Source organism: Tursiops truncatus, chromosome 11 (assembly GCF_011762595.2).
Source record: "Tursiops truncatus isolate mTurTru1 chromosome 11, mTurTru1.mat.Y, whole genome shotgun sequence".
Taxonomy (NCBI): Eukaryota; Metazoa; Chordata; class Mammalia; order Artiodactyla; family Delphinidae; genus Tursiops; species Tursiops truncatus.
Genome location: NC_047044.1, coordinates 20,142,255 through 20,169,162, shown reverse-complemented (window position 1 = coordinate 20,169,162; position 26,908 = coordinate 20,142,255). Strand labels below are relative to the sequence as shown.

Here is a 26,908-nt window from a genome sequence, read left to right as displayed (position 1 = left end):
TTATTAGAATGACTATTAACCATGTATTAAAATGATCATATTAACTTTTTTCTATGAGCTATTGATCTGTATTAATCTAATAGATTTTACTAATGATTCTTTCTTGCATTCCTGGGATAATCCTTATTCAGCTTTAATATCGTTTTAATGCAGCACTGGGTACTGTTTTCAGAAATGTTGTGGGGTGTTTTTCCCCCAGTTATTTATTTATTATATTTACTGAATATATTATAAATATATAAATATATTATTTATTATTATTACTGAAGTATTTATAATATTGTGTTAGTTTCAGATGTACAGCAAAGAGATTCAGTTATACAGTTTCCTGTGCTATACAGTAAATCCTTGTTGCTTATCTATTTTATGTATAGTAGTTTGTATCTGTTAATCCTCAACTCCTAATTTATTCTCCTCCCCCTCCCTTTCCCCTTTGGTAATCGTAAGTTTGTTTTCTATGTCTGTGAGTCTGTTTGTTTTGTATATAGATTCATTTGTATTATTTTTTAGATTCCACATATAAGTGATATTATTTAATATTTGTCTTTGTCCGACTTACTTCACTTGGTATGATAATCTCTAGGTCCATCCATGTTGCTGCCAGTGGCATTATTTCATTCTTTTTTATGGCTGAATAATATTCATATATACACACACACACACACACACTATATATATATATATATATATATATATATATATATATATATATATATATACACACACACACATATGTTTATATATACACACACACCACATTTTCTTAAACCAGTCATCTGTCGCTGGACACTTAGGTTGCTTCCATGCCTTGGCTACTGTAAATAGTGCTGCTATCAACATTGGGGTGCATGTGTATTTTCAGAAAAATTAGAGTTTTCTCTGGATATATGGCCAGGAATAGGATTGCTGGATCATATGTTAGCTCTGCTTTTAGTTTTTAAGGAACCTCCATATTGTTCTCCATAGTGGCTGCACCAATCTACATTCCTACCAACAGTGTAGGAGGGTTCCCTTTTCTCTGCACCCTCTCCAGCATTTATTATTTGTAGACTCTTTGATGATGGCCATTCTGACAGGTGTGAGGTGATACCTCATTGTGGTTTTGATTTGCTAGAAATGTTGTGTTTTTGTTTTTAGGCAATATTGGTATGTAGTTTATTTCTCTTCCTTAATCCATCTTGATATCACAACTATACCACCTTCATAAATGAAAAAGGACTGTTTCCTTCTTTCTCTCTGCTGTGAAACTATATCACGGGGATTGTTTTTCCTTGGAAGTTTTAAAAATTCATCTGTAAAACTATGTGAGCTCCAAGTTTACTGATTTATTCATGGTTTCTTAAGTTCCTTTTGCTTATTTATATGTGTGTTTTTGCCAGAAAATTACCCATTTAATTGAAATCTTTCCAGTTTCCTTATTTTACTTATAGTTATGCTCTTATTTTACTTCCTTTTAATCTATATATTCTTGTTTTCATTTTTCCTTGATTAGACTTACCTCTGGCTTGCCTAGTTTATTGCTTTTTTTCTCTTCCAAAGAACCACCTTCTAGCCATTGTCTTTATTATTTCCTTCTTCCTGCTTCCCTTAGCCTTGTGTTTGTTGTTGTTATTTTAAATTTCCATATTAAATATCTAATTTTTATTTTCATTCTTCCTTGTTTTAGGATGTATCCATTTAGAGTTACTATTGTAGCCTTTCAGGAAAATGAAACAACTGTGTTTTAGGGTTAATGTGCAGATAAATAATGTTTTAGGATGAATGTGCAAACAAATAACATTCTTTGGACTTTTTAGAATTTTGTATGGCCGAATGAAGAATAAAACTGGGAGTAAAACTCAGGGGAAATCTGCTTCTGGCACCCGCATGTCCATCATTCTGAGGTTCCTCGCTGGGAGCCAGCCTGAAGAGATCCAGATATTCTTAGACCTGCTGTTTGAACCTGTGAAGCACTTCAAGAATGGTAGCTATCAACTAGCTGCTGCTCTGCATGCGTGTTGTCTGCTCAGACCTCTGCTGTCTCAGGCTGTTTCCCACGCTCTTGGGCATCTTTCTAAGGGGGTCACTCTTCCTAATCTCGAAGGTGGTCTTTTTGCTGACACAGTTTTTTTAAAACTTTGATTGAATTAGGTGGAGCTAACAAATGATCCTGGGGATTATCGTCATCCCTGTGCTAATAAGCCCCTGATTACCAAATGTGTATTTTTTATTGTTATTGTACATTTAGGCCATTTGAAAAATGATACTTATCCATAGACGATGAATAAGTTTCTCCTTAGAAGCTTAAAGCGTGCTGCAAAATTAATCTTAATTGTCTTGGCATGTACTCATTCACTGAATCGTTCATCTGTTGCATAATGATTTGTTGAATACCTCCTGCACCCCAGACACTCTGTTGAATATAGAAAAATGAATATTTGTAATCTCTGCTCTCAACCTCACGGTCTAAACAAAGTGGATTAGTAAGTGTGTACAATGAGCTGTGATGCTCTGTGGTATGTTCTCCAGTATGCGATCTTAGTAATTAATAGTGATAATAATGGCTAACATTTACTGAGTTCCTACTTCATGCCAGACATTATGACAGGCCCTTTACCTATAACTCAGTTGACTGTTAAAACGGCCACATTAGGTTTCAGTACTTGGTTGTCCCCATTTTATACATAAGGAAACTGAGGCTTAGAGAGGTAAGTGTTTTGCCCATGGTGGACCTGGTATTTGAACACAGATCTTCCCGACCATAGTACCTCTGCTCCAGTCTTAAAATTGCTTTGTTTTGGGCAAACATAGATATTTATTTATAGGGTAATGTGTTGCTTCCCCCCACCACCACCTCGGGGGGTGGGGGAGGGGAGGGGATAATAGATATAGCTGTTAAAAGGTTTTCATTCAGTGTAATATGGCCCTGTAAAGGAAGCTGGCTGTAATGAATAGAAGAGTTTTTGTTCAGTGTTAATAGCCTCTGTTGTAAGAGGGTAGCTATTAATGATACCCTTATGGATAGACTGTTTTGGTGTATGAATCAGTAAGCTCATGATCTCATACCAGTTGGTTTGAAGTAAAGCTCAAGCAATAACAATTCAAGTCTTTTAAGTAAATTATGAAATCAGTATGGTACCTGTTTATAAAGGACCATTGTTATAAAGGACAATTGGCTATTTATCAGGGGCTGCAAGAGAAATAAAACACTTGATTCTCAGCCTTAAAGGAGCTTATAATGTAACAAGACATTTTCCTTGAAACTGCTGAAGATAGCATAGTCCATGAAAGCTGAGAGGGAGAAAGTGTGTGGAAAGTTGATAGATGGAATAAAACGGAATTCCTTAGGTTTTGAGGAATAGTATAAATAGGGTGAGAATTGGGCTTAGAGGCTTAGTTCTGTCACAAGTTTCTTACTTTCCTTTACTCCTCAGTTTCCTCATCTATAAAATGATAGCAGTAAAAGCTGTCACATCTAGCTCATTGAATGTTGGGTAAGAATCAAAAGGAGAAAAAATACAAATAAAGTACATTATCATCTGTAAATCATTATAACAGTAAAAAATGCTGTATTATTGAGGGAAAGTGAAAGGAAGCTATAATTATAAATAGTAACAAACTAATATTTCCCTTCACATGCTGTCTCTGCTCCTCTCTGTTTCACTAGGAGAGTGCCATTCTGCTGTCATTCAAGCAGTAGAAGATTTGGATTTGTCTAAAGTTCTTCCTTTGGGTCGTCAGCACGGTATCTTAAATAGCCTTGAGATAGTATTAAAGAACATTAGTCATCTGATCAGTGCATACTTACCAAAGATTTTGCAGATACTGCTCTGCATGACCGCAACTGTATCCCACATCCTTGATCAACGAGAAAAGGTGAGAGAGATTCACTTTACACGCTTTCTTCTTGGGTAAAAGTCTGTGTCTTACTTGGGAAATTGGTTGGGGCCTGAATATCTAACATCCTTCTAGGTTAATTCTTTCTTATGTAAAGTATCTCTTTATTTATTTATTTTTTAAGTATTTTTCTTTCTTTTTTTAAATTTAATTTAATTTCTGTATTTATTTATTTTTGGCTGTGTTGGGTCCTCGTTGCTGCGCGTGGGCTTTCTCCAGTTGCGGCGAGAGGGAGCTACTCTTCATTGCAGTGCGTGGGCTTCTCACTGCAGTGGTTTCTCTTGTTGCGGAGCACAGGCTCTAGACGCGCGGGCTTCAGTAGTTGCGACGCGTGGGCTCAGTAGTTGTGACTCGTGGGCTCTAGAGTGCAGGCTCAGTAGTTGTGCCTCACGAGCTCTAGAGCGCAGGCTCAGTAGTTGTGGCTCACAGGCTTAGTTGTTCTGCGGCATGTGGGATCTTCCCAGACCAGGGCTCGAGCCCGTGTCCCCTGCATTGGCAGGCGGATTCTTAACCACTGCACCACCAGGGAAGCCCAAGCATCTCTTTAAAATGGCCTTCCCTATAATGGGAATCTTCACTGTTATAAATATTTATGAATAGCTAGAAAATGCAGATTATAGCAAGCATCTATTTTAAAAGGAGGTGAAATGGTAGGGAGGGAGTTAGTTCTGTATACATCTCAGAACAAAGTCAGAGGTAGTTGAGCTGATGTGTCTTAGATCTTAATTTCAGGAACCTAAAAGTGTAGGACATCTTCTAACTCTCATTTAATTCAAAGTGGTTGGAGAATGAATAGAATACTGTTAGCACTGTCTTTGTTATTTTGAGACAGAGTTTCCCAGACCTCTTTTAAAGGTAAATGCTTGCCTATTGTAAGTGCAATGTTTTAAATAAAGGTAAGTAGCAAGATCAGGCAAGACAAGTCAGCTAGCTAACTGCCAGGAGGCTTCATGAGTTGGTGCTTAGGAAATGTTTTCTGAATTATATTCAAGACAATATATTTATGTTTTGTTGTATGTGGACATAAGTATACACATTGGAGTTTAGGGAAACTTAATGTTTTTATGGACTGACTGAAGGCTTGTTGGAGAAAATGGGACTTGAAGTGAAAACCCAGACTCAGATGTCTGCTGTCGATTCTCAGTTAATGACAAATAGGCACAGTTTTAATTGGCTAAAATTCATCTCATTTGTTTTAGGGATATGCCTGATGAACTGCCTCTCAAATACATCATTAAAAATTGACAGCCAAAGTTCTACACTGCTTTTTCAGGCTATGCATGGATATAAATCTGCTTTAGTAATGAAATGATATTCTCTGGTTAACAAGATCTACAGACTTAGAATATACCTTCCATTTTGGTAGGCACTATTTTATTTTCATCATTCTTTCATTCATTCCTTCAACAAATGTTAAATGAGCCCCTACTGTTTGTCAGGCACTGTACTAAGCCTTGGGATGAAGCAGCAAACAGAAGTTCCTGTCCATTTAATTATACAGTAAATACTTATTTCACACCTACTATCTCCCAGACATTGTTGTAGGTGGAGAACGAGATGGTAAGGACTCCGTATCTTGGGGAGAAGATTATAGATAAATACAAAGATAATCAGAATAATGCCAGATGGTAAGTTCTAAGAGGAAAATAAACTCAGGAGGCTCCTCTGCAGACCTCTTAAAATCCTTCTCTGTGTCGCTGTCTCTTCTCCAGTACTCTGCTCTGTGACTTCTAGCCACCTTGGCCTCCCCAAGTCACACAACTGTCTCCTCATTTTAAGAAGATTGTTGGATTCTCCCTGGGCTCTTCCTTTCCACACTAAGGCCTGAAACTCTGCAGGCAGGAAGCCGGGGACTGTGTAGGACTCATCTCATCTGTTTCCCCTCTTTCAGCGATTACTGTCCTCTGTTGCCTGCTGTCCAGTGTCCAGAAATCATTGTTTCACATATTCTATTCAGCTTTTTAGTGTCTTGAGAGGGGAGGACAAAATCTGGTCCCTGTCACTTCATCTTGACTAGAAGCAGTAAAACCACGCGAAAGGAGCAGGCAGAACAGTCCTCTGACTTAACACAGGGCTGGGAACAGCTCGTGTTCCCAAAAGCCAGAGCAGAAACCTCATGAGACCTGGGGCATCAGGGAGAGTCCTTGGAAGGGGATTGCCTCAGTAGTGGAGCCAGATTAGCCCAAGCATAAAGGCTGCTATGACACCACTAACAAAGCTTAAGATGATCAAACATTTTCCTAATAAATTAACTGCATCCCTGTTCAGAAACTTTTAGGTGATTTAAATGAAACTAGAACTCACAGTGTCTGACATCTAGTCAGGTATTACCAGGCATGCAAAGAAAGGAAGATTTTGCCCATAATGAAGAGAAAAACCAATGGATAGAAGCAGACCCAGAAATGACACAGGTAGTAGAATCAGACAAGGACATTAAAACAGCTGTTAGAAATACACTCCATATATTCACAGAAGTAGAGGAAAGCATGAGCATGTTAGGAAAAGACATGAAGCTGTAAAGGATTTAAAATGAGGGAATGTGGTAGGAAGTGACCCATCTGGAGGTGGATGGGTGCTGCTCTTACTAGGGTGTTCAGGGCCACCTCTAAAGAGGTGATATTTGAGCTGATACCTCCCCAGACAATGGAAGAACATTTCAGGCAGAGAAAATGACTAGTAGTACAGAGTCCTGAGGTGGAACATTCTTGACACATCCTGAGAAGAGACAGGAGGCTGAGGTGGCTAGAGCACAAGGAGCGAGATGTGTAAGATGAGGTCAGGAGGTGGGTAGGGGCTCGTAGGCTATGACGAGGAGCTGGATTTACTCTGAAGTGTACTTGGAAACCTCTGAGAGGTTTGAAAGCAAGGGAATGATAAGGTCAGTTTGATGTTCCAAAACTTATCGCTTTGCTTGGTGGAAAGAGGCTGTGTAGGGCCAGGAGTGGAAGCTGAAAAGGGGTCTTAGAAGTTTTTTTGTCTGTGTTACATGAGAGCTTCAGGGCCATAGGGAGAATTGTGTGAGAATTTTAGTTTTTACCTTATAGTGAGGGATAGTGACTACCTATACATGGCTATGTTAAGTCATGAAACGTTACAGTTTGTATAAACCCTCTGTAAGTCCTCTGACTTTCTGGTTAACTTAGAAGACGTTACTCAGGAATGCAGTCTTTCTCCTGAGTCAACAATCAGTAACTCAAAGGATCATTTATGTAATTTCACAGTTCATTAGACAGTGAGGTGCTAGCCTTCCAGACACGTAGAGCTTTCTTTTCTGTTCTTTTCTTTTTTTTTTTTTTTAATTCTTGGACAAGTCCAAGGAATTCCTTGAGGTTCTGTAATGGATTATTGCACGGTAATATGCTCAAGTGAGTTAAAGTTCTACATTTGTGTGTTTGAGCTAAGTTACACATTTACTTTTTTGTATCTTTCAGATCCTCCAGGGCATTGACTGACACTGAAATAGGTGTCTTGAGGGTTCTTGAGGGTCCTTATGGTTTGGGTTTGTTTTTGTTTTGTTTTGTTTTTGTACATTTAAGCAATGAGGTACTTCGTGAATGTCCATAAACTCAGTCACATGGACTGTTCCTCTAGGAATTAAAGCCGCCAGTTGCTCATTTTCAGGATTTTTCTCCAGTTTACTCAACAGTTACTGGGATGTCAGGGCAGCTGATTACAGAAGAGAAGAGTACATGCAGATCCTACTTGATTGGATGGGAATAGGGGAAAGGGCGGGGTCTGATTTGGTGTCATGTTTGCCAAGGTTAGTTTCTTACTACTCCGGGGGATCATGATACCATGCTTTTTCAAATATCCATAATAGTTTCTATTTTTCACCAAACATGATCTAGCAGATAATGAAAATATTGCCAGTAGAATTGAAGCAGAACAGAATGACTTGTAATTGTGTCACCTTCTTATGCTTGCCTGTCGTCTCCTCTCTTTGTAACTTGTATAATGAGATAATTAGCTAAAAGTGAATGTTAGAAACTTGATGGGTATGTGAACTATCATGATTCCTCAGACTTTTGCATAGCAAAGCAATGGCATCCTTGTTCATAGTCTCTTGAATTTAAAGTGTACAGTTTCAGAAAAGTAAAACAATGTAGAATACAAAACAGCTGTTCCCACTGAGACTTTGTTTTTCCCTAAGGACACAGTGTGATTTTACTGGGCCTGATAATAGAACACATCTCACCACTTGGTTTTCTTAAGTATGCTTTCCCCTCTTGTTCAATAAGAAAAGCAATATGACTTACTCAGTTGGCGTTTCCACGTGGATCAGAGCTTCGTAACAGGATCCCAGCTTGATTCTTCACCACCTGAGCAGGAGTGCCGCCCTGAGGAGTCAAGAATAAAAGCGATATCTTTTTAATAGAAGATCTTTATTTTACAGATACAGCTGAGGTTTATTAACCCACTGAAAAATTTAAGACGTCTTGGAATCAAAATGGTAACTGATATCTTTTTGGATTGGGAGTCCTATCAGTTCAGAACAGAAGAAATTGATGCTGTATTTCATGGTGCAGTTTGGCCCCAGGTAAAGCTTGATTTCTCTGTTCTGCCTGGATACCTTCTGCTTTTTCCTTTAATACTGCTTCACCAGCACAGTCTGCACCCAGCCACGAATGCTAATCCGGGTCTTTTCTTTCACATCAAGCCTTTCTTTGCTTCTGCAAGTTTTAGAACACTTTTCTTTGCCTCCACTACCACCTAAAGCTCCAGAGCTAGTTTCTCCAATACCATAGCGTTCATACTTAAGGCTAATTTGAATACGACTGTTGTCTCAAGCAAATGTAACCTAACTTTTGTAGCACCTCACATAGTATGCCTCTGGGTTTTGACAAGCATGAGGGAAAATACACAGGGTTTTTTCTTATTTCCTTGTTTGATTTCTCTGGTTGTCCCCACTTGGTGATGATAACTGATGTAGTTATAGCTAAGACTAGGAGAGACTTGATTTTAGGAAAGATTTCTCACTACTCAGTTTGTCCTTTAAATGTTTATCTCTTGGCTCTTTTTTTCTCTGGTGTGATTTCTGTTCTTGTTCTGCTTTTCAGTTGTTTGGTTTTTCCTACAATTCTGTGTATGTTCTTATTTTGTATTCTGTTTTTATTTTGTGTCCTAGATCAGCAGGCTTGGATCTGAGAGTCAGTATTCTCCTACTCCTCTGCTGAAGCTAATTAGTATCTGGTGCAGAAATGCAAGGTATAATCTTTTTTTTTTTTTTTGCCTTTGTTTTAGACTAACTGGTCAAGGGAACTAGTAATGTAATTTATGCTCTTTCCACACAGTGACCTACTTTCAGTGCAGTTAAAAAGAATAAGGCAGTTGAATCTCAAAATACATAGTTTGAAGAAAAATACAAGTTGCTAAATAATAGGTGTAGTGTGTTCCAGGAAAAATGCTTTTATATGTGTATGTATGTGTGTATAAATACAAAATGAAATAGAAAATGGATCAAGGCTACATGAGAAACAATGTCACCGTAGCAAGTGGAGGTTTGGTGAGCTGGAGTGGGGAAGGGAGACTTTTCATGATATATCTTTGGAGTGTTTGAATTACTTATAACAATAAAAAAAGGAAAAAATAGATAAAGCAACATTTTGCAATTTAATATAAATTAAAATTGTAGAGTGTATATTATATCAAGACTTACACATTTTTAGCTATTTTTACAATTTCATTAAAACTTGAAAATTAGGGATTTCCCTGGCGGTCCAGTGATTAGGACTCTGTGCTTCCACTACAGCGGGCCCAGTTTCCATCCCTGGTTGGGGAACTAATATCCCTCAAGCTGTGTGGCATGGCCAAAAAAAAAAAGAATTGAAAATTGAAAATCAGTAGTATTGGGGGGCTTCCCTGGTGGTGCAGTGGTTAAGAATCCACCTGCCAAAGCAGGGGACATGGGTTCGATCTCTGGTCCTGGAAGATCCCACATGCCACAGAGCAACTGGGCCCATGCTCCACAACTACTGAGCCTGTGCCCTAGAGCCCGTGAGCCACAACTACTGAGCCCACGCGCTGCAGCTACTGAAGCCCGTGTGCCTAGAGCCCATGCTCCTCAACAACAGAAGTCACCACAATGAGAAGCCCGCACACCGCAATGAAGAGTAGCCCCCGCTCGCCGCAACTAGAGAAAGCCTGCACACAGCAACAAAGACCCAGCGCAGCCAAAACTAAATAAATTTTTTAAAAAAGAAGAAAATTAGTAGTATTGGGATTGATATGGCTGTTCTTCCAATGTGTAGTGATTGTATCAGCAGTTTGATTTGACCTGGCAAAGGGAAAAACAGATGTGAAACACACTAGGTAGTTATATCATCACCCAAATATTACAATTTTGCATGTTTGCTTAAAAATAAAAGCTGATTTGTAATTCACATTCTGTCATTTTCCCGGTTCCCACTTAAAAATTTCACAAGCTTTTTGGATTTTTTAGGTCATTGTCTTCTGTTCTTTGTAAAACTCCATCTAAATATGCATACAGTGCTAATGGTCACAAATCAGTATCCTTTTGTGGACATTATGAGCCATTTACAGAACCTTCATCTACTGATGGTTCAGAGATGCTGTGTTACAGACCAAATGAATATTTGCTGAAGAATGTGGGAACTTTCAGTAAAGTGGGGATGTGAGAAACCTATTTTGTTTATCTCAGTAATGGAAACAGACTTAATTTGCCCTGGTCTATTTTGAAGAATAAAAGATAGAATAAAAGAAAATGTGTTTATTATTGATTCAGTGATGTTAAAATCTTGGCATCAGTTTTTACAAAATTGGGATCATACCTTATAGCTAGCTTTTGATTTTGTTTTTTTCATGTAAATTATGTCACGAACGTTTCCCCATGTCATTAAATAGTCTTCAAAAACAATACCTTGCCATTGGCTTCCTCAGGAAAGCCTGTTTTATGTTTACTGTCATAAAGGCTCTTTTCATTTATTTCCCAATTTGAGAAAGCAATTTCATATCTTGTTTTTTCATTGGACATTTATAAGCAGCACTTCATAGGCATACTTGAGAAATATTTTATAATTGTGTCATTGTTATACAGATAAGCCATGAAGGACTTTCATCCAAGAAGACTTTACAGTAGTGACTTGGTTTAGGTATTAGTTGGGTCCTTACTCAGGTATAGATCACATCATTGGATGCCACCTCATTCTCTTCTACAAGTTCTCTCTCGTTGACAATGGAGATACAATATGTAAAGTATCTTGCTTGGTGCCTGCACGTACTATCCCCAGTATCTGTTGGACAAAGATGTATGAGTACAACCTCTTAGAACTTTTCTTTCAGTCTGTCAGGACTAAGTGTGTTAAAGTGCTTGAGCTCTTTTTCCAGTGATGATGAATTGGTAAAGCCAAACTATTTGAATTTTTTCAGTTTGGCCTTCCTACTGATTGTTGGGATTGCATCTCTGGCTGTAAAACAATTGCTAGTTTGCCCGTGGCTGGAAAGCTTTTGTGTTCTCTACCTTTTTGGGTATCATTTGTGTGAGTCTTTCATTACCAGGGATGGATTCATCTCCCTCCCTTGACAAATTATCCTAATCTGAATGTTGCATATCCTAATTCAGCAAATATTTGTTTCGTCTGTGGTCTGTACTCCTAATTTTCACGTTGTAGTACATGGTTTTTATGTGAGCATATAAACATTCATATTCTAGAAGGCTTATAATTGAAAAATAGCCTGTCTTTAATACATTGCTTTTAGAACTAGGGCTTAGACTGCAGTTCACAGCTCAGGTCTATGACTTATTAGCTCATTAGCTTTAGACAGTTCTCAATTTCTTCATCTGTAATGTGGAGATAAGGATACCACCTTAACATAGAGATGTTGTGAGGGTTAAATGAGAAATATACATAAAGTGCGTAGATAATATAATCGTTGTATGGTGCCTGGAATTATTATCCATCAAATTTTAGATTTTAAAGTAATTTCCCTTCTGAGTAATCTTATTAACATTCATATGCACACATACACATATATATTCATTAAACTCTATGAAAATTCATATGGAACGTGTTTTTAGAAATAAACATATTGAAAAAGAAGATGACTATTTTAGTGTTTTTTCTTGCAGATATTTCCCTTTCCTGGCTAAACAGAAACCTGGGCACCCGGAATGTGATATCCTGACCAATGTTTTTGCGATTCTCTCAGCAAAGAACCTCTCTGAAGCCACAGCTAGTATTGTGATGGAAATAGCCGATGACCTTCTTAGCCTTCCAGATTTTGAACCCACAGAAACAGTTTTGAGCTTACCTGTGACAGGATGTGTATACACAGAAAGTGCAGATGGTGTGTAAGCTGTACAGAGCAAACAATTCTTATACTTCTGAGGTATCATTTGTGCCCTCAGAATGGAAAAGTTGATAGAATCTCTTTTTATAACTTACTCTATTAAGAGAGTTTCTTTTCTCTAGGAATTAATACCAATTTATATAAGCTGAATTTTCTTTGCAGTAGGTAGAAATTCGGATTATTTACGCTCCAGAAAGCTCAACTATCCTTCAGGACATTATCAGATGATTTCCACTGTCATGTCTCTGAATTCTTACCAAATTATCCTAACAGTTCTCTTACTACTACCCAAAATGGTTTAAATCCTCAAGGGTCTCATATAAAATTTTAATTTAGCTACTGATATAGATGTTTTGACTAAGAAGAAAGTTATTTAATATTTAGAGTTGAAATATATTAAATTTTCATGGTAATTGAGTGCTTTCCTTTTCTGTCATTAGGAAGATATTGTACAGTTAGCGTTTAAGAGCATAGTTAATTAAAATCAGTACATTTATCACTGTTTCAGAGTCTATCACGATAGGAGGACGATTAATTCTACCTCGTGTACCTGCAATTCTCCAGTATCTCAGCAAAACCACAATAAGTGCAGAAAAGGTGAAAAAGAAGAAGAATAGAGCACAAGTCAGTAAGGAACTGGGCATTCTTTCAAAGTAAGTGATACATTTGATCCTTAAAAGATAACATTACCACCTGTAGTTTTAATTTTTTTTAATTATGCTTGGTTTTTCATTTGTTTTAACAAGGTAATAAGCTAAAAAAGTTTTCAGTATTTTAAATGTCCTCCATTTTTAAGTTAATGTAGAATTCTCCTCTGCTGGAATAAACCTTTTATGACATCTGCCTTTATTTAATTATAAAAGATAACAGACTTTTCAAAATTCTAAGGTAGACTAATAGATTTGCCTGTTTATTATTAGCCTTTACGTATTTTGTTCAATTAAAATTTCGAGTTATGTGAGATCACATAGTTGTGTTTTTTTTTTTAAGTGTGATTGATAAAAATAATTTAAAAGAGCAGGTTGCTGTATTTGTTCTTTTAAGAGTCAAGAAGATCTTGCAAGGGTTTTTAAAGATTCTCGTTAAAGATTCTCTCTATACTGCTAGACCTGGTAATATACAATTGTGATTTCTATAAAGTGCCTGGTTAGTGAATCTGAGTGCACAAAATGATTCTATCTTAAAATCTAAATTGTTACAGGACTTAGTTGTTGAAAGTTTATTTTTTCTGTTACTTTCAGCAACAATAAAAAAATGATATATTAGAATCTTCCAGGAACTTCTTTTAAATGTTTTATTTATACTAGTGTATTTCTAAGTTTTGCAGAATGGGAAACCATGGGAAATATACTTACTAAATTTTATCATAGGCTACGTGATAGTGAGAAGATGATGAGTGATTAGGCACCAGAAAGACTAGGTTTGAAAGACCTGCTCTGTGACATCAACTTCTCTGAGCCACAGTTTTCTCTGGGCAAAGTGGGGTTAATAATGCCTACATTATAGGGCTGTTTTGGGAGTTATATGGAAATGTATATAAAACCTAAAACAAGTCTTAGCACTTAAAATGTTGTTTCTTTGCGAAATAAGTAATTATCAATTACTAATTATAGGATTGGAGTTTACTATAACCCACCTACACAATCAGATATTACAAAAGCAATAGAATAGTAGCCACCAACCTGAAGTTGGAGGGAAATAAGAGTGGGCACTGCTAAATAACTGAGTTAAGCTTTTTACATATACACACATACTTAAAAGCCACCTGGGTCTTTCATCACTGAATTTTTTTTACGAAAAGTTTAACTTGGAGAAATACTCTTAACTTATATATCTTCCTTACATATTCCATTTTTTTTTCCTTCTCCAGGATCAGCAAGTTTATGAAAGAAAAAGAACAAAGTTCTCTGCTCATTACACTGCTCCTGCCTTTCCTCCACCGTGGCAATATTGCTCAGGCATGAATTCACAGCACATTTATTTGTCTTTGAAGTGGCACTTTATTTTTAGGTTTATTTGTAAACAATAATTTTATTGGTTAGATTCTGTGATGTATTTATCCCAGAGTATTTGTGAAAAGACTTCATACAAAAACATAAAATTGAAAACAGAGGAGAAAACTGGGGACAGAAAGAGGAATGGGGGCAGGCGAGAAGGTGGAGACCTCATCATCTACCATTACAGTAAAAGTCTCAAACCCTTTATTTTCCTTTGTTTAGCTTCTAATCCATTTCAGGATTTTTTCCCCTCTCTGACTTTGATCAATAACAAATCTGCAACCTGAGACACGCATTGATCTTAAATATGGTGACAGTGGCAAACTGAATGAAAAGTCACTGTTTTAATATTCAGGCATAGTTTAGAGTTTCTGATGTGATTTTCAAACCATAGTTCAGTCTTGATGAAAAGAGTCTTCCCATTTTGCACACTCATTTATAAGGCCTTAGGAGTTGTACTGAATGACTCCTACTCTATAGTAATTCAGTTTAGAAGACCACAGATTTGTGAACGACCAGAAGTGTGTATTTTTCCTCAGCAAGTTCATTTTTCTTGGCTCTTTAGCTAGAAAATAGAAGAAATTATTTTTCAAAACCATGCATATTTCCTATTAGAATTAAAGGAAGAAACTGTTAATGGACACTATTATAGGTTTTTGGTTAAGTTAAAATGCTAAGAACTTTTAAAAGACTATGAAATAACTTTTCTAAGTACTACTACTTTTACTTCTTATTTATACTTATTTGTTTTCTGTGCTATAATATATTAAAGCCAATTTGACCAGTTTTATAAATTACTGAAATATGATTTCTCTCAATATTTTTTCTTAAGGATACAGAGGTTGATATTCTGGTGACAGTACAAAACCTGTTGAAACATTGTCTGGAGCCTACGAGCTTCCTCAAGCCTCTAGCAAAACTCTTCTCAGTTATTAAGAACAAGTTGTCAAGACAGTTGCTTTGTACAGTTTTCCAGGTCTGTAATATTCATTTTTACCCCAAAATCACCCCTTTTTCAAAAGATAACTGTGATGTGGAATGCATATTAGCAGCTTGCCTGGTGCTGATACGACGTTTCCATATATATTGGAGTGTGGCAGGGAGTCAAAGGGAGGCAGGCAGACAAGTTAAGGTTTTATTCACTAATAATATACTGCTTTCATTTCTTTTAGAGTCTTTCTGATTTTGATAGTGGATTAAAATATATTACTGATGTTGTCAAGGTAAGAAAGAAAATCTTATGTCTCTTTTGCTTCCAAAGTATTATTATTCCTTATTTAAAATTTATATACCTTCATTTATATGGTTTCAATGGCATTTCTCATAGCTTAACGCCTTTGATCAAAGACATCTTGATGATATCAACTTTGATGTTCGCTTCTCAGCGTTCCAGACCATCACCTCTTATATTAAAGAGATGCAAACCATGGACGTTAACTACCTAATTCCTGTTATGCATAATTGTTTCTATAACATGGAGGTAGGTTTTTATAACAAAAATTTATGAATTTTTTTTTTATTGTTTTGATAATATGACTAAATGACCTAATTTGGTTTGGAGGGGGATGGGATTTTTAATATAAAATTTCTTTTAGTTGTAGAATATTTTGTTTGGCAAAGACCATACTGTTATGCTCATGACTTGAAAGGCAGACATTTTGAATGAAATAATATATGTGGAAGCACTGTGAAAAGTCGAAGAGCTGTGTGTTAGAATAGGAAAATCCACAGAGACAGAAAGTAAATTAGTGGTTAGCAGGGGCTGTGAGGGGCGGGAAGAATGGAGAGAGTGACTTCTAATGGGTTTCCTTTGGGGGTGATGAAAATGTTCTGAAATTAGATAGTGGTGACGGTTGTAAAGCCTTCTGAATATACTGAAAACCATTGAATTGTACAATAAAAGGGTGAATTTCATAGTGTGTCAGTTAAATATCAATGTTTTAAGTTATGTAACTATATTATTTAAGTTTGCCCTCTTTTATTGATATAGTAGAAATAAAAGGGGTTTGCAACTATATTAAGTGCCATGTTGCTAAAATGAATTAAAACTCAAAAATGTGGAAAATGAAACCCTTGGTTAATAGTTAACTATGTAGTGACATCAGTAATCTTTTTGTGGCATTTTATAGTTGTTCATCTGATATTAAGGATTAAGTAATATAGGAAAAAGTAATCTCCCCATTTGGGCTCATTCTTCATATATCTTATCAAATTTTAACATGAGGGATTCTGAATCACTGCCTGGTTGGCTGAGTTGGGAATACTTTCTCTACACTCACAACCTGCATTCCTTAAACCAGGAACTCTGAAGCAGCTAACCAGAATTATACCAGCCAACTGTGTCACTGTAAGAGATCACCTGATTTTGAATATTGAAAACTGGCTTTAGTGAACCTTTTGTTCTGTTTGCTTTGAGAAATAAAGCTAATTAAAAAGTACATCCCTACATCAACTATACTTCAATAAAAAATGAAAAAAAGTAAAAGAAAAAAAAATCCATGATGGATAAAATACCAAATTTCTAAATAAAGGCAAAATCAGTAATATAAAAATAGTACATCTCATAGTATTTTCTGAAATTACTGACACTTCTCAGTAAGCATGACTTTTCAAAGTCACTTACTGTATTCCTCACAACCCTATGTTTGGTTCTTCCTTAAGTATGAAGTACCTGTGGGACATTTCTTAGTAGAGAGTTTTATACAGAACAGTGGCTAAATATTATAAACTCTTTGATTGGGAAATAATATTCAATATTATAGTTATTATACAGAATAATTTGGGTTTTTTCCTGTGTCCAGTTAGGAGACATGTCTTTAAGTGACAATGCAAGCATGTGCTTGATGAATATCATCAAAAGGCTTGCTGCTTTGAATGTCACAGAGAAAGAATATAGAGAAATCATTCATCGTTCACTCCTGGAGAAATTGAGGAAAGGATTGAAGAGCCAGACGGAGGTATTGGGGTTTGCAATTAAGTACTACTATCTGTGGGTTTTGTTTTTGTTTTTCCCTACTTCTGCTGTAGTTGTGTAGAAAAGCAGTCAGGCTTAGTACACTTAAGTAAAATACTTGATTGTATAAATATTCAGCAAACTTTTTTTTTTTTTTTTTTTTGCGGTACGCGGGCCTCTCACTGCTGTGGCCTCTCCCATTGCGGAGAACAGGCTCCGGTCGCGCAGGCTCAGCAGCCATGGCTCTCGGGCCCAGCCGCTCCGCGGCATGTGGGACCTTCCCTAACCGGGGCACGAACCTGTGTCCCCTGCATCGGCAGGCGGACTCTCAACCACTGCGCCACCAGGGAAGCCCTCAGCAAACTTTTAACAGGGGAGTAGGAACGGAGAAGAGGGCAGTCACTTCTGATTTTATATAGTTTGTTGTTTCAGTGGGAATGTTTTACTTTATAAAAAATTGTAATGACTTTTTTGGTGTTTCTTTGTATTACCTAAGAAGCAAATTCTTTTTAAAATTAAAAAAAAATTTTTTTTCTCAACTCGATGTTTGCAGAGTATTCAACAAGATTATACCACGCTGCTTTCCTGTTTAATTCAAACCTTTCCAGATCAACCGGAATTTAAAGACTTGGTACAGCTAACTGATTGCCATGATCCAGAAATGGACTTCTTTGAGAATATGAAGCACATTCAGGTAGAAGACAATTCTTCTTTCTTTTTCTTGTCTATAAACAAGTGTTTCAAACCGTTCTGTCTCATTTAAAAAGACATATTTTAGGGAATTCCCCGGCTGTCCGGTGGTTAGGATTCTGCACTTTCACTGCCAAGGGCTGGGGTTCAATCCCTGGTCGGGGATCTAAGACTCCACAAGCCACACAGTGCGGCAAAAAAAAAAAAAAAAAGGAAAAGGAAAAAAAAGAAAAAGATATATTTTAATTTTCCAAAAAGTTCTGAGTTTCTCATTCCTTGGTCTTTGTGATAATCAGATTTGCATAGGAGATGATTGTTTCCTGGGGTCTGATTTCCTCAGTGGTATCACAAACCATAATAATAGTGTCACCTTTCCCTGCCATTTCCTAAGAAGTTGCTCTAGGATCCATTGGTAAAGAAATACTGTGGATTATGTCTCTGAAAGCAAATCAAGGCACAAGTGTTTGCTCATGTAACACATGGACTGTATTTCACTCTTTTAATCTTTTCATGGAAGAGGAACATGATACTGAAATGGAGCTGGTTGTAGGTGAGATTATTCAGTGACTAATTCATATTTTATCTGACTCGTAGATCCACAGAAGAGCAAGAGCCTTGAAGAAATTGGCAAAACAACTAATGGAAGGCAAAATTGTGCTGTCTTCTAAATCTCTTCAGAATTACATCATGCCTTATGCCATGGCTCCAATTTTTGATGAGAAAATGATCAAGGTAGGGCATTAGATCTAGAAACCAGTAAACTTCTCCTTGTACCATGACACACTTTTCCAAACTGTAGATGGGGTTGGTGGCATCCATACTGATGTTGTCACCATAATTACAGTCCTAGAATAGTTCTAAAGCCCTTAAAATTGTGCCTGGCACTTGCTCTAAATATGGTGGCTATTATTAGCGCACAAAGGCCAACCACAAAATGTTTGCTCGCTTAGAAATGATCACATTACTAAGATGGCATACTATTATTTTTGTATCATAGGCCTTAATTCTCATTGTTTTCCCAAATGGCTCATAAGAAATGAAATAAAACAACAGCTGCCTTTTCTTTAGCTCTATACCAGGTACAGACACAATACTAAGTACTTTAATATGTAATCTGATTTCATCCTCACAACAACTCAACCCTATGAGGTAGGGACTGTTATTGTTTTATAGGGGAGTAAACTGAGAATATGTGAGGTTATAGAACTTTCTCAAAAATATAGAGTCAGAACTGGTATTTGAACTCAGAACGTCTTCACTTTTATACCTCATAGTGCGTAAGAACAGTGCCTGGCACATGGTAAAGACTTGATAAATATTTAAGTCTAACTGAGATAATATCAGGATTTGTGACTTGAATTTATACTGTTGATTATATGATCTTGTTCAAGGATAGGTTTCCTCTGTTATTTCCGGATATTCAAAAAATTTTTAAGAATTTCTAAAGTGGATAAAAGAATGCATCCCTAAATTCCAGTTTGAAGAGCCAGTAAGCAGCTCAGAGTTAGATGGCAGTAAAATAGGAAAGAGGTGTAGACAAAAAAAATAAATTATATTTAGCTTTAATTGGTATTGTTATGGTATACCTTTCTACAGTCTTTTATTTTTAACCTATTTGTTATTTTACTTTTAAAGTTGGTTTCTTGTAGGTAGCATATAGCTGAATCTTGCTTTTTTAAATCCAATCTGACAGTTTCTGCCTTTTAATTGGTTTTAGACCATTTGCATTTAATATGATTATTAATATGGTTGGGTTTAAATTTATGATCTTGTTATTTATTCTGCATTTGTTCTGTTTTTTTTTCCCTTTCCTCCTTTTCTTCTTCTATTGGATTAATTGGATATCCTTTAATGATTTTATTTTATCTCCATTGGCTTATTAGCTATCTTTGTACTATTTTTTTTCCATAAGTTTTACCTGTATGTTAGTTTTAAACCACACAATACACTGTTGTTGTTTTGGCTTCAAACCATCAATTATCTTTTAAAGAGATCCTTAAAACTAAAGAAAAGATCTTTTGTATTTGCTTCCATATTAGATCAGCAATTTCCAGTGCTCTTCATTCCTTTGTGTGATGCAAATACTCATCCTGTATCATTTTACTTTTTTTTTTTTTTTTTTTTGCGGTATGCGGGCCTCTCACTGTTGTGGCCTCTCCCGTTGCGGAGCACAGGCTCTGGACGCGCAGGCTCAGCGGCCATGGCTCATGGGCCCAGCCGCTCCGCGGCATGTGGGATCTTCCCAGACCGGGGCACGAACCCGTGTCCCCTGCATCGGCAGGCGGACTCTTAACCACTGCGCCACCAGGGAAGCCCTCATTTTACTTTTGACAGGAAGACTTTCTTTAAATTTTTTGTAGTGCAGGTCTACTGGTAATGGATTCCTTCAGCTTTTGTTTGTCCTTTCTCATCTTTGTTTTTGAAAGATAATGTTTCTAGGTATGGAATTCTAATTTCACAGGTTTTGAGGTTTCTCCCAGTACTTTAAAGATACTACTCTTTCTGGTTTATATTGTCTCTAAAGGAAGTCATTCTTTGTTCCTCTGAGTGGAATATATCTTTTTCTTTTCCTGGCTGGCTTTAAAATTTTCTCTTTATCACTGACTTTAAGCCATTAAATTATGATGTGCCTTAGTGTCTTGTGCTTGGGGTTTGTTGAGCTTCTTGGATCTATAGATTTATAGTGTTTGTCAAACTTTGAAATTTTGGGCCATTACTTCTTCAAAGATATTTTTGGTTCCCGTTCTTGACTTTGGAGATTCCATTGTATTCCATTCCAAGTTGTCCCATAACTCACTGACACTCTTTTTTTTTTTTTTTAAATAGTCTTTCTTTTTTCCCTTCTGGGTTTCATTTTGTTTCATTTTTCTATTACCAAGTCTTCAACTTCACTGATCTTTTCTTCTGCTCTGTCTAATCTACTTTTAATCCCATCCAATGTATCTTTCCTCAGAATTGTCTTTTCCATCTCTAAAAGTTCAATTTGGGCCTTTTTCTTACATGTCTCTCCTTAACATGCCCATGCTTTCCTTTTCCTTCTTGATCGAATGGAATATATCAATAATTATGTCAGTTGTTTTAATATCTGTGTCTACTATTAAGTCTGTATCATCTGTGTCATTTCTGTTTCCATTTCGATAGGTTGATTTTTCTTCTCATTAGAGTTATTTTCTGCTTCTTTGTATGCCTTGTAGCTATCTTTCAGATGCCAGACATTGTGAATGTGACTTTGCTGGGTGCTGGACGTTTTTGTATTTAAGTGTTCCTGAGAATTTTTTTCAGATGCAGTTGGGCTACTTGTGAGTAGTCTGGTCCTTTTTCTTTTTTATATTTATTTATTTATTTATTTATTTTTGGCTGTGTTGGGTCTTTGTTGCTGCACGCGGGCTTTCTGTAGTTGTGGTGAGCAGGGGCTACTCTTCGTTGCGGTGCGCTGGCTTATGATTACGGTGGCTTCTCCTGTTGCGGAGCATGGGCTCTAGGCAAGTGGGCTTCAGTAGTTGTGGCACGTGGGCTTAGTAGTTGTGGCTCACAGGCTCTCTTAGAGCGCAGGCTCAGTAGTTGTGGTGCACGGGCTTAGTTGCTCCACGGCATGTGGGATCTTCCCAGACCAGGACTCGAACCCATGTCCCCTGCATTGGCAGGCGGATTCTTAACCACTGTGCCACGAGGGAAGTCCTGTCTGGTCCTTTTGAGGCTCGCTTTTAAGCTCTGTTAGGCACAAGCAGCCTTTAGTCTGGTGCTTACTTGAACCTACCACTGAGGCACTAACTTTCTGAGTACCTGAATACCTAATGCTTCATGTATCATGAGGTCTTTTTACTCTGGCTGATAGGAACATGATCTATTCTCATCCCTGTGTGGTCTTAGATGAGTGTTTCATCTTTTCCTTTTTGGTGGTTCTTTCCCTGTCTCCTCCTTACTCGTGTGTACTGATCAGTTCTCAGCTGAATCTTAAGGAGCTCTTTCTCTGGGCAGCTTTTCTCTGTGTAGCTCTCTTCTGTCTGGTTCTCTGCCCTGAGGACTCTAGCTCCACAGCCTCAACTCTGCCCCCTTAACTCAGGGAGACATGGGGCCCTTTTTGGGTTTCTTCTCATGTGCTGTGACCTGACAGTTATCCCCACACAATGAATTGGGGTAACTATACGGCTCATTTCATTTGTTTCCTTTCTCTCAGGAGTCACTGTCCTGCACTATTTGATGCCCAAAGTCTGAAAACTGTTTCATATATTTTTGTCTACTTTTCTGGTTTAAGGTGTGAGGGTACATCCAGCTCCTGTTCTCCATAGTGGTCTGAAAGAGCTCTCTCCGTTGCATCGTACTTACGAATGCTCAGCGGTGCAATCTGTAGTTGATTCTGACATTTGCCAACTTTTACACATTGAATTTACTTCATTCAGTCTGTAGGCTTGAACCAATCAGGGAGGTCTGAGTGGAATAGAAAACAAAATGTGTTAATATCCTTTAATGGGAGGAAGATGTCATTCCTTTCATTGACAGCATCTTTTCCTAGAGCTTGGGGAAAACAATGGAGTATAATTTGGGCATTCTTTCCTTTCTATAATTGCTGATCACCTACTGTCTAAGCTTTTTAATGCACCAAGTTAGCTGTGTACTTTATTTGCAAATGCTTACTGATGCTCTTGATTTGTTTTACAGCATGAAAATATAACCATTGCTGCCACAGAGGTTATTGGAGCTATTTGCAAACATCTCTCTTGGTCGGCATATATATATTACTTGAAACATTTCATTCATGTCTTACAGGCGGGACAGATCAATCAAAAGTTGGGTGTCAGGTATGGTCAAACTGCTTATTTTTGTTTTGTCATTAAAATGTAAATTTTGGATTATTTTCTGAAACAACCTTTGTACAATCTCAGTTTACTTTTACCTTGCATCAATGAGGTGATACTAAGACTTGTTAAGCTGAAAAAATACCTAAGACTGGTAAAAATAATTTAATGTTTATAAGTCTTTAACTTTCCTCTCTTTTTAATAGTCAAGTGATATTATTAATCAAATGAACATTTCTGTGAAAATTTTTTTAACAGTTTGCTAGTGATAGTGTTAGAAGCATTCCACTTTGACCACAAAACTCTGGAAGAACAAATGAGAAAACTTCAGAGGGAAGAGAGTAAGTTTTTTAAACTTTCTTAAACTAGATTTCCTTCCTATCCTTGGGTACTTCATGATCATGAATTAAAGATAGCAAAATTCAATTTACTCCCTTTTTCTGCTCTTGTAGCAGTGACCAGTGAATGAGTCAGGAGGAAGTTAAAATGAATGGTTTGAGTATTTTTGTAAAAAACTTATTTAACAGTAGAGAAGTCCAGACTAAATTGTATGGGTGAAAAAAATCTGACCTGTAGATTATTCACACAGAAATTCAATTATATCACCTTAATGTGTAGAAAGAATGTTAAGCAGTGAATGCAAAGAAAGTCTAAGAATTAAAACTTAGAGCAACAGTTAATGAAATATAAAGTAGATACAACAGAAAGGATCATCAGAAATAAAAATCAGTCTTTGAAAAGATCATAAATTGGCAAACCTCTGACAAGATTGACCAATGACAATAGAAGGCATAATAAATACTAGGAATTTTAAAAGATCACAATTAAATGAAAAAGTTAAAACAACATAGTGATCTTTGCACTTATAAATTTGAATACTTGGGTGAAATGTTCAAATTCTTAGAAAAATAAAATACAAAAACTGACTTTAGAAGAAATAGAAAATCTGAATGGATCTCTAATGATTAAAGAAATTGAATCTGTAGTTAAAAATTTTCTTCTGATGAAAATGCCAGGTCCAGACTGTTTTATAGGCAAGTTTTACAAACACTCAAGGAATAGATCATTTCAACCTTATATCAGCTATTTCAGGTGACTGAAAAAGAGGAAGCCCCCACTAACTCAAGAAGTTGGTGATTGGTTAATGGAACTTAACACATTAGCAAACAAAAAAATGTGATCATCTATATAGACACAGGGGGAACATTTGATTAAATTCAATATCCATTCATAATAAAAGCAATTATCAAACAAGGAATAGATAGAAATTTCCTTAACCTGTTAAAAGATGTGTTTTAAAAACCTAATGATGGGGGACTTCCCTGATGGTCCAGTGGTAAAGAATCCACCTTCCAATGCAGGTTGCGCAGGTTTGATCCCTGGTTGGGGAACCAGGATCTCACATGCCACGGGGCAACTAAGCCCACATGTCACACCTACTGAGCTTGTGTGCCTCAACAAGAGAGCCCGTGTGCCACAAACTGCAGAGCCCACGCGCTCTGGAGCCCACGTCACAACTAGAGAGAGAAAGAACCCGTGCACCACACTAGAGAGAAGTCCACGTCACAACTTGAGAGAGGAAAAAACCTGCACACCACAACTAGAGAGAAGCCTGCACGCCGCAACTAAAGATCCCGCATGCCACAACTAAGACCTGATGCAGCCCTAGATAGATAGATAGATAGATAGATAGATAGATAGATAGATAGATAGATAGGTAACCAACCAACCAAATAAATGATAGGACTTCCCGGGTGGTCCAGTGGTTAAGACTCCACGCTTCCACTGCAGGGAGCGCCAGTTCCATCCCTGGTCAGGGAACTAGGATCTTGCATGCCGTGTGGCGTGGCCAAAAAAAAAAAAAAAAAAACCTAATGAAACATCATACTCAATGGTAAAACATTAAAAGCCTTTGCTTTAAAACCAGAATGAGGTAAAGATACCTACTACTACTGCTTTTATTGAACACCAGACTCTAAAGGATTTAGCCATCACAGGAAAATAAGGAATAAACACTTAAGTAGGCCAAGGTATTTATTCTAATTGTTTTGGCTAAAGACATTGAAATATCTTGGCCCTTAGTTTGCATTACTGCAGTGTCCCTACTCAAAATCTTCTAATTCTTTGATTCATTATCAAATCACTCAAGAGCCACACTGATGAAGAGAAGAACTGTTTTGAATTTGTAGAAACCATTTGTGTTTTAAATAATTAATGTACTAAAGCCCCTTAGTTTATCTTCAGTCAATTGAATCTGCATTTTGAAATTTTACATAAACAGAAACATTAAAAAATTAAAATATTAATTCACTTCACTGTTTTCTTCTTAGGTGTGAATGGAGTTTGAAACAGTTAGTGAGCATCTACTGTGAAATGTGCTTTTATAGACATTATCTCATTTGTCCTCATAAGAACCTTACAAGAACCTTAGGTGTTAGTTACTGCATTTTTTTGATACGAGAAATTGAGATTCAAGAGTAAAGTAACTTTCCCAAAGCTGCACAGCCAGTAAAAAAAAATGAAGACTAATAGCTATCATTTTTTTGAAAGTCAATGAAGTGTCAGAAATATATTTTAGGCACAGTATAGGCTTTGTCACATTTAATCCTAACAGTAGCCTTGCAACTAGGTGCCGTCTACAGTTTACTGGTGAGAATCCAAAGCCCATGAGGGTTAAGGTAATTGACTGTAGTCACATGGCTTGTTAGCAGAGCCAAGTCTGGACTTTTCTCTACGATACTGCCCAGGTTTCTTTAATAAATTGAATCCTATAATAAGGTACGTTTCTGCATGAGACTTGTTGGCTGCCATTAGGATTTTCATGTTCATGAATGTAGGTTTTTGCTTTTGGAAACCTCCAACCACAGTACTTTGGAAGCTTTCTTTTGGTTAAGAGCCCTCCTCCCCCCAGCCTCTCCATGTGATCCCAACGTACCCTGGACTTGCTTACTATTCCACACTTTTTTTTTTATAATTATCAGTTTACTTGTCTCTATTCCTCATTAGGCTAACTGTAAGAAAATGAAGGACCGTAACACTCTCATTTACTGCTGTTTCCTCAGCCCTTATCTTGCCCTTATAGTCAGCGATATTTTTTATTAGATGTTAGTAGAAAAGACTACTTAACACAACTGTGTTGTTTCCTTATTTAATTTAAGGTGATTTTTGTTGTTTACTAAACATAGACACCATAGAAGAGATTGAGTTGCCAGAGCGTGAAGCCATGGAATTAGAGCATATGGATGACGATGAGAAGGAAGATGGATGTAAGACTTTGTCAGACAAGAATGAAGAGCTGGAAAACCCTGACCCAGATGATTGTGAAGGGACAGCAGCTAAGGAATCCGAGTGTATCACAAAGTCCATCTCTTTCCTTCCTTGGAATAAGGAAGAATTGGAGAAAACAATTAAAAATATACAAGGAACCATAACTGGGGACATCCTACCCAGGCTCCATAAATGTCTGGCATCTACGGTAATCATTCTGTTTGGGGCCCAGCAGGTCTGTGTGACCCTGTGGGGTGTCCGTGGGGCCCTGTCAGACTGAGGCTCCTAACTATGTGGATTGACATCAGCTTTTGGATTTTCTTTTATCTCTACATTTCACAGTTCACCTCCCTTCTCTTATCTCATCATCTTCAGGTTCATCTCGTACAGCTAACGTAGTAATGTTTCTTCTTCATTATGATTCTGATACTGGTAGATATATGCTTTTCTATCTCCAAAGTAGATATTAAGATGACTCCCATTTCCAAAAAAGGTTATTAAAAATTAGAGTATGTTTCCCTTTTCTACTTCTTGGCCACTTCTGTGCTATTCAAAAATACATCTTTTTCAGTACTTCCCTGGCATTCCAGTGGTTAAGACTCCATGCTTCCAGTGCAGGGGGCGTGGGTTCGATCCCTGGTCGGGGAACTAAGATTCCCGCATGCCACGCAGTGTGACCAAAAAATTTTTTTTTTTTTTTTTTTTTTTTTTTGCGGTACACGGGGCTCTCACTGCTGTGGCCTCTCCCGCTGCGGAGCACAGGCTCCGGGCGCGCAGGCTCAGCGGCCATGGCTCACGGGCCCAGCCGCTCCGCGGCATGTGGGATCTTCCCGAACCGGGGCACGAACCCGTGTCCCCTGCATCGGCAGGCAGACTCTCAACCACTGCGCCACCTGGGAAGCCCCCAAAAAATTTTTAAAAAAAGGAAGAAAACAAAAGTACATCTTTTTCTTGTTTAATAGGGGTAACATTTTAGGAGTGCATTCTCATGAAGCCAGAGCCTTTCCTTCTCAGTGTAAAAC

General features: G+C 37.3%; 1 protein-coding gene across 1 annotated transcript in view; it reads left to right on the top strand.

Moving 5' to 3' along the window:
• The window catches only part of UTP20 (UTP20 small subunit processome component), a 92,280-nt gene that overhangs the window by 42,147 nt on the left and 23,225 nt on the right, over window positions 1–26,908 (top strand). The window contains exons 26-41 of the mRNA XM_019952567.3: window positions 1,797–1,963; window positions 3,647–3,855; window positions 8,270–8,413; window positions 9,002–9,081; window positions 11,963–12,180; window positions 12,692–12,836; window positions 14,054–14,141; window positions 15,013–15,156; window positions 15,353–15,403; window positions 15,508–15,660; window positions 16,982–17,137; window positions 17,687–17,827; window positions 18,418–18,555; window positions 22,483–22,622; window positions 22,878–22,960; window positions 25,805–26,094. Of these exons, the coding sequence (XP_019808126.2) occupies window positions 1,797–1,963; window positions 3,647–3,855; window positions 8,270–8,413; window positions 9,002–9,081; window positions 11,963–12,180; window positions 12,692–12,836; window positions 14,054–14,141; window positions 15,013–15,156; window positions 15,353–15,403; window positions 15,508–15,660; window positions 16,982–17,137; window positions 17,687–17,827; window positions 18,418–18,555; window positions 22,483–22,622; window positions 22,878–22,960; window positions 25,805–26,094 (2,347 nt within the window). The remainder of the gene's footprint in view (window positions 1–1,796; window positions 1,964–3,646; window positions 3,856–8,269; window positions 8,414–9,001; window positions 9,082–11,962; window positions 12,181–12,691; window positions 12,837–14,053; window positions 14,142–15,012; window positions 15,157–15,352; window positions 15,404–15,507; window positions 15,661–16,981; window positions 17,138–17,686; window positions 17,828–18,417; window positions 18,556–22,482; window positions 22,623–22,877; window positions 22,961–25,804; window positions 26,095–26,908) is intronic.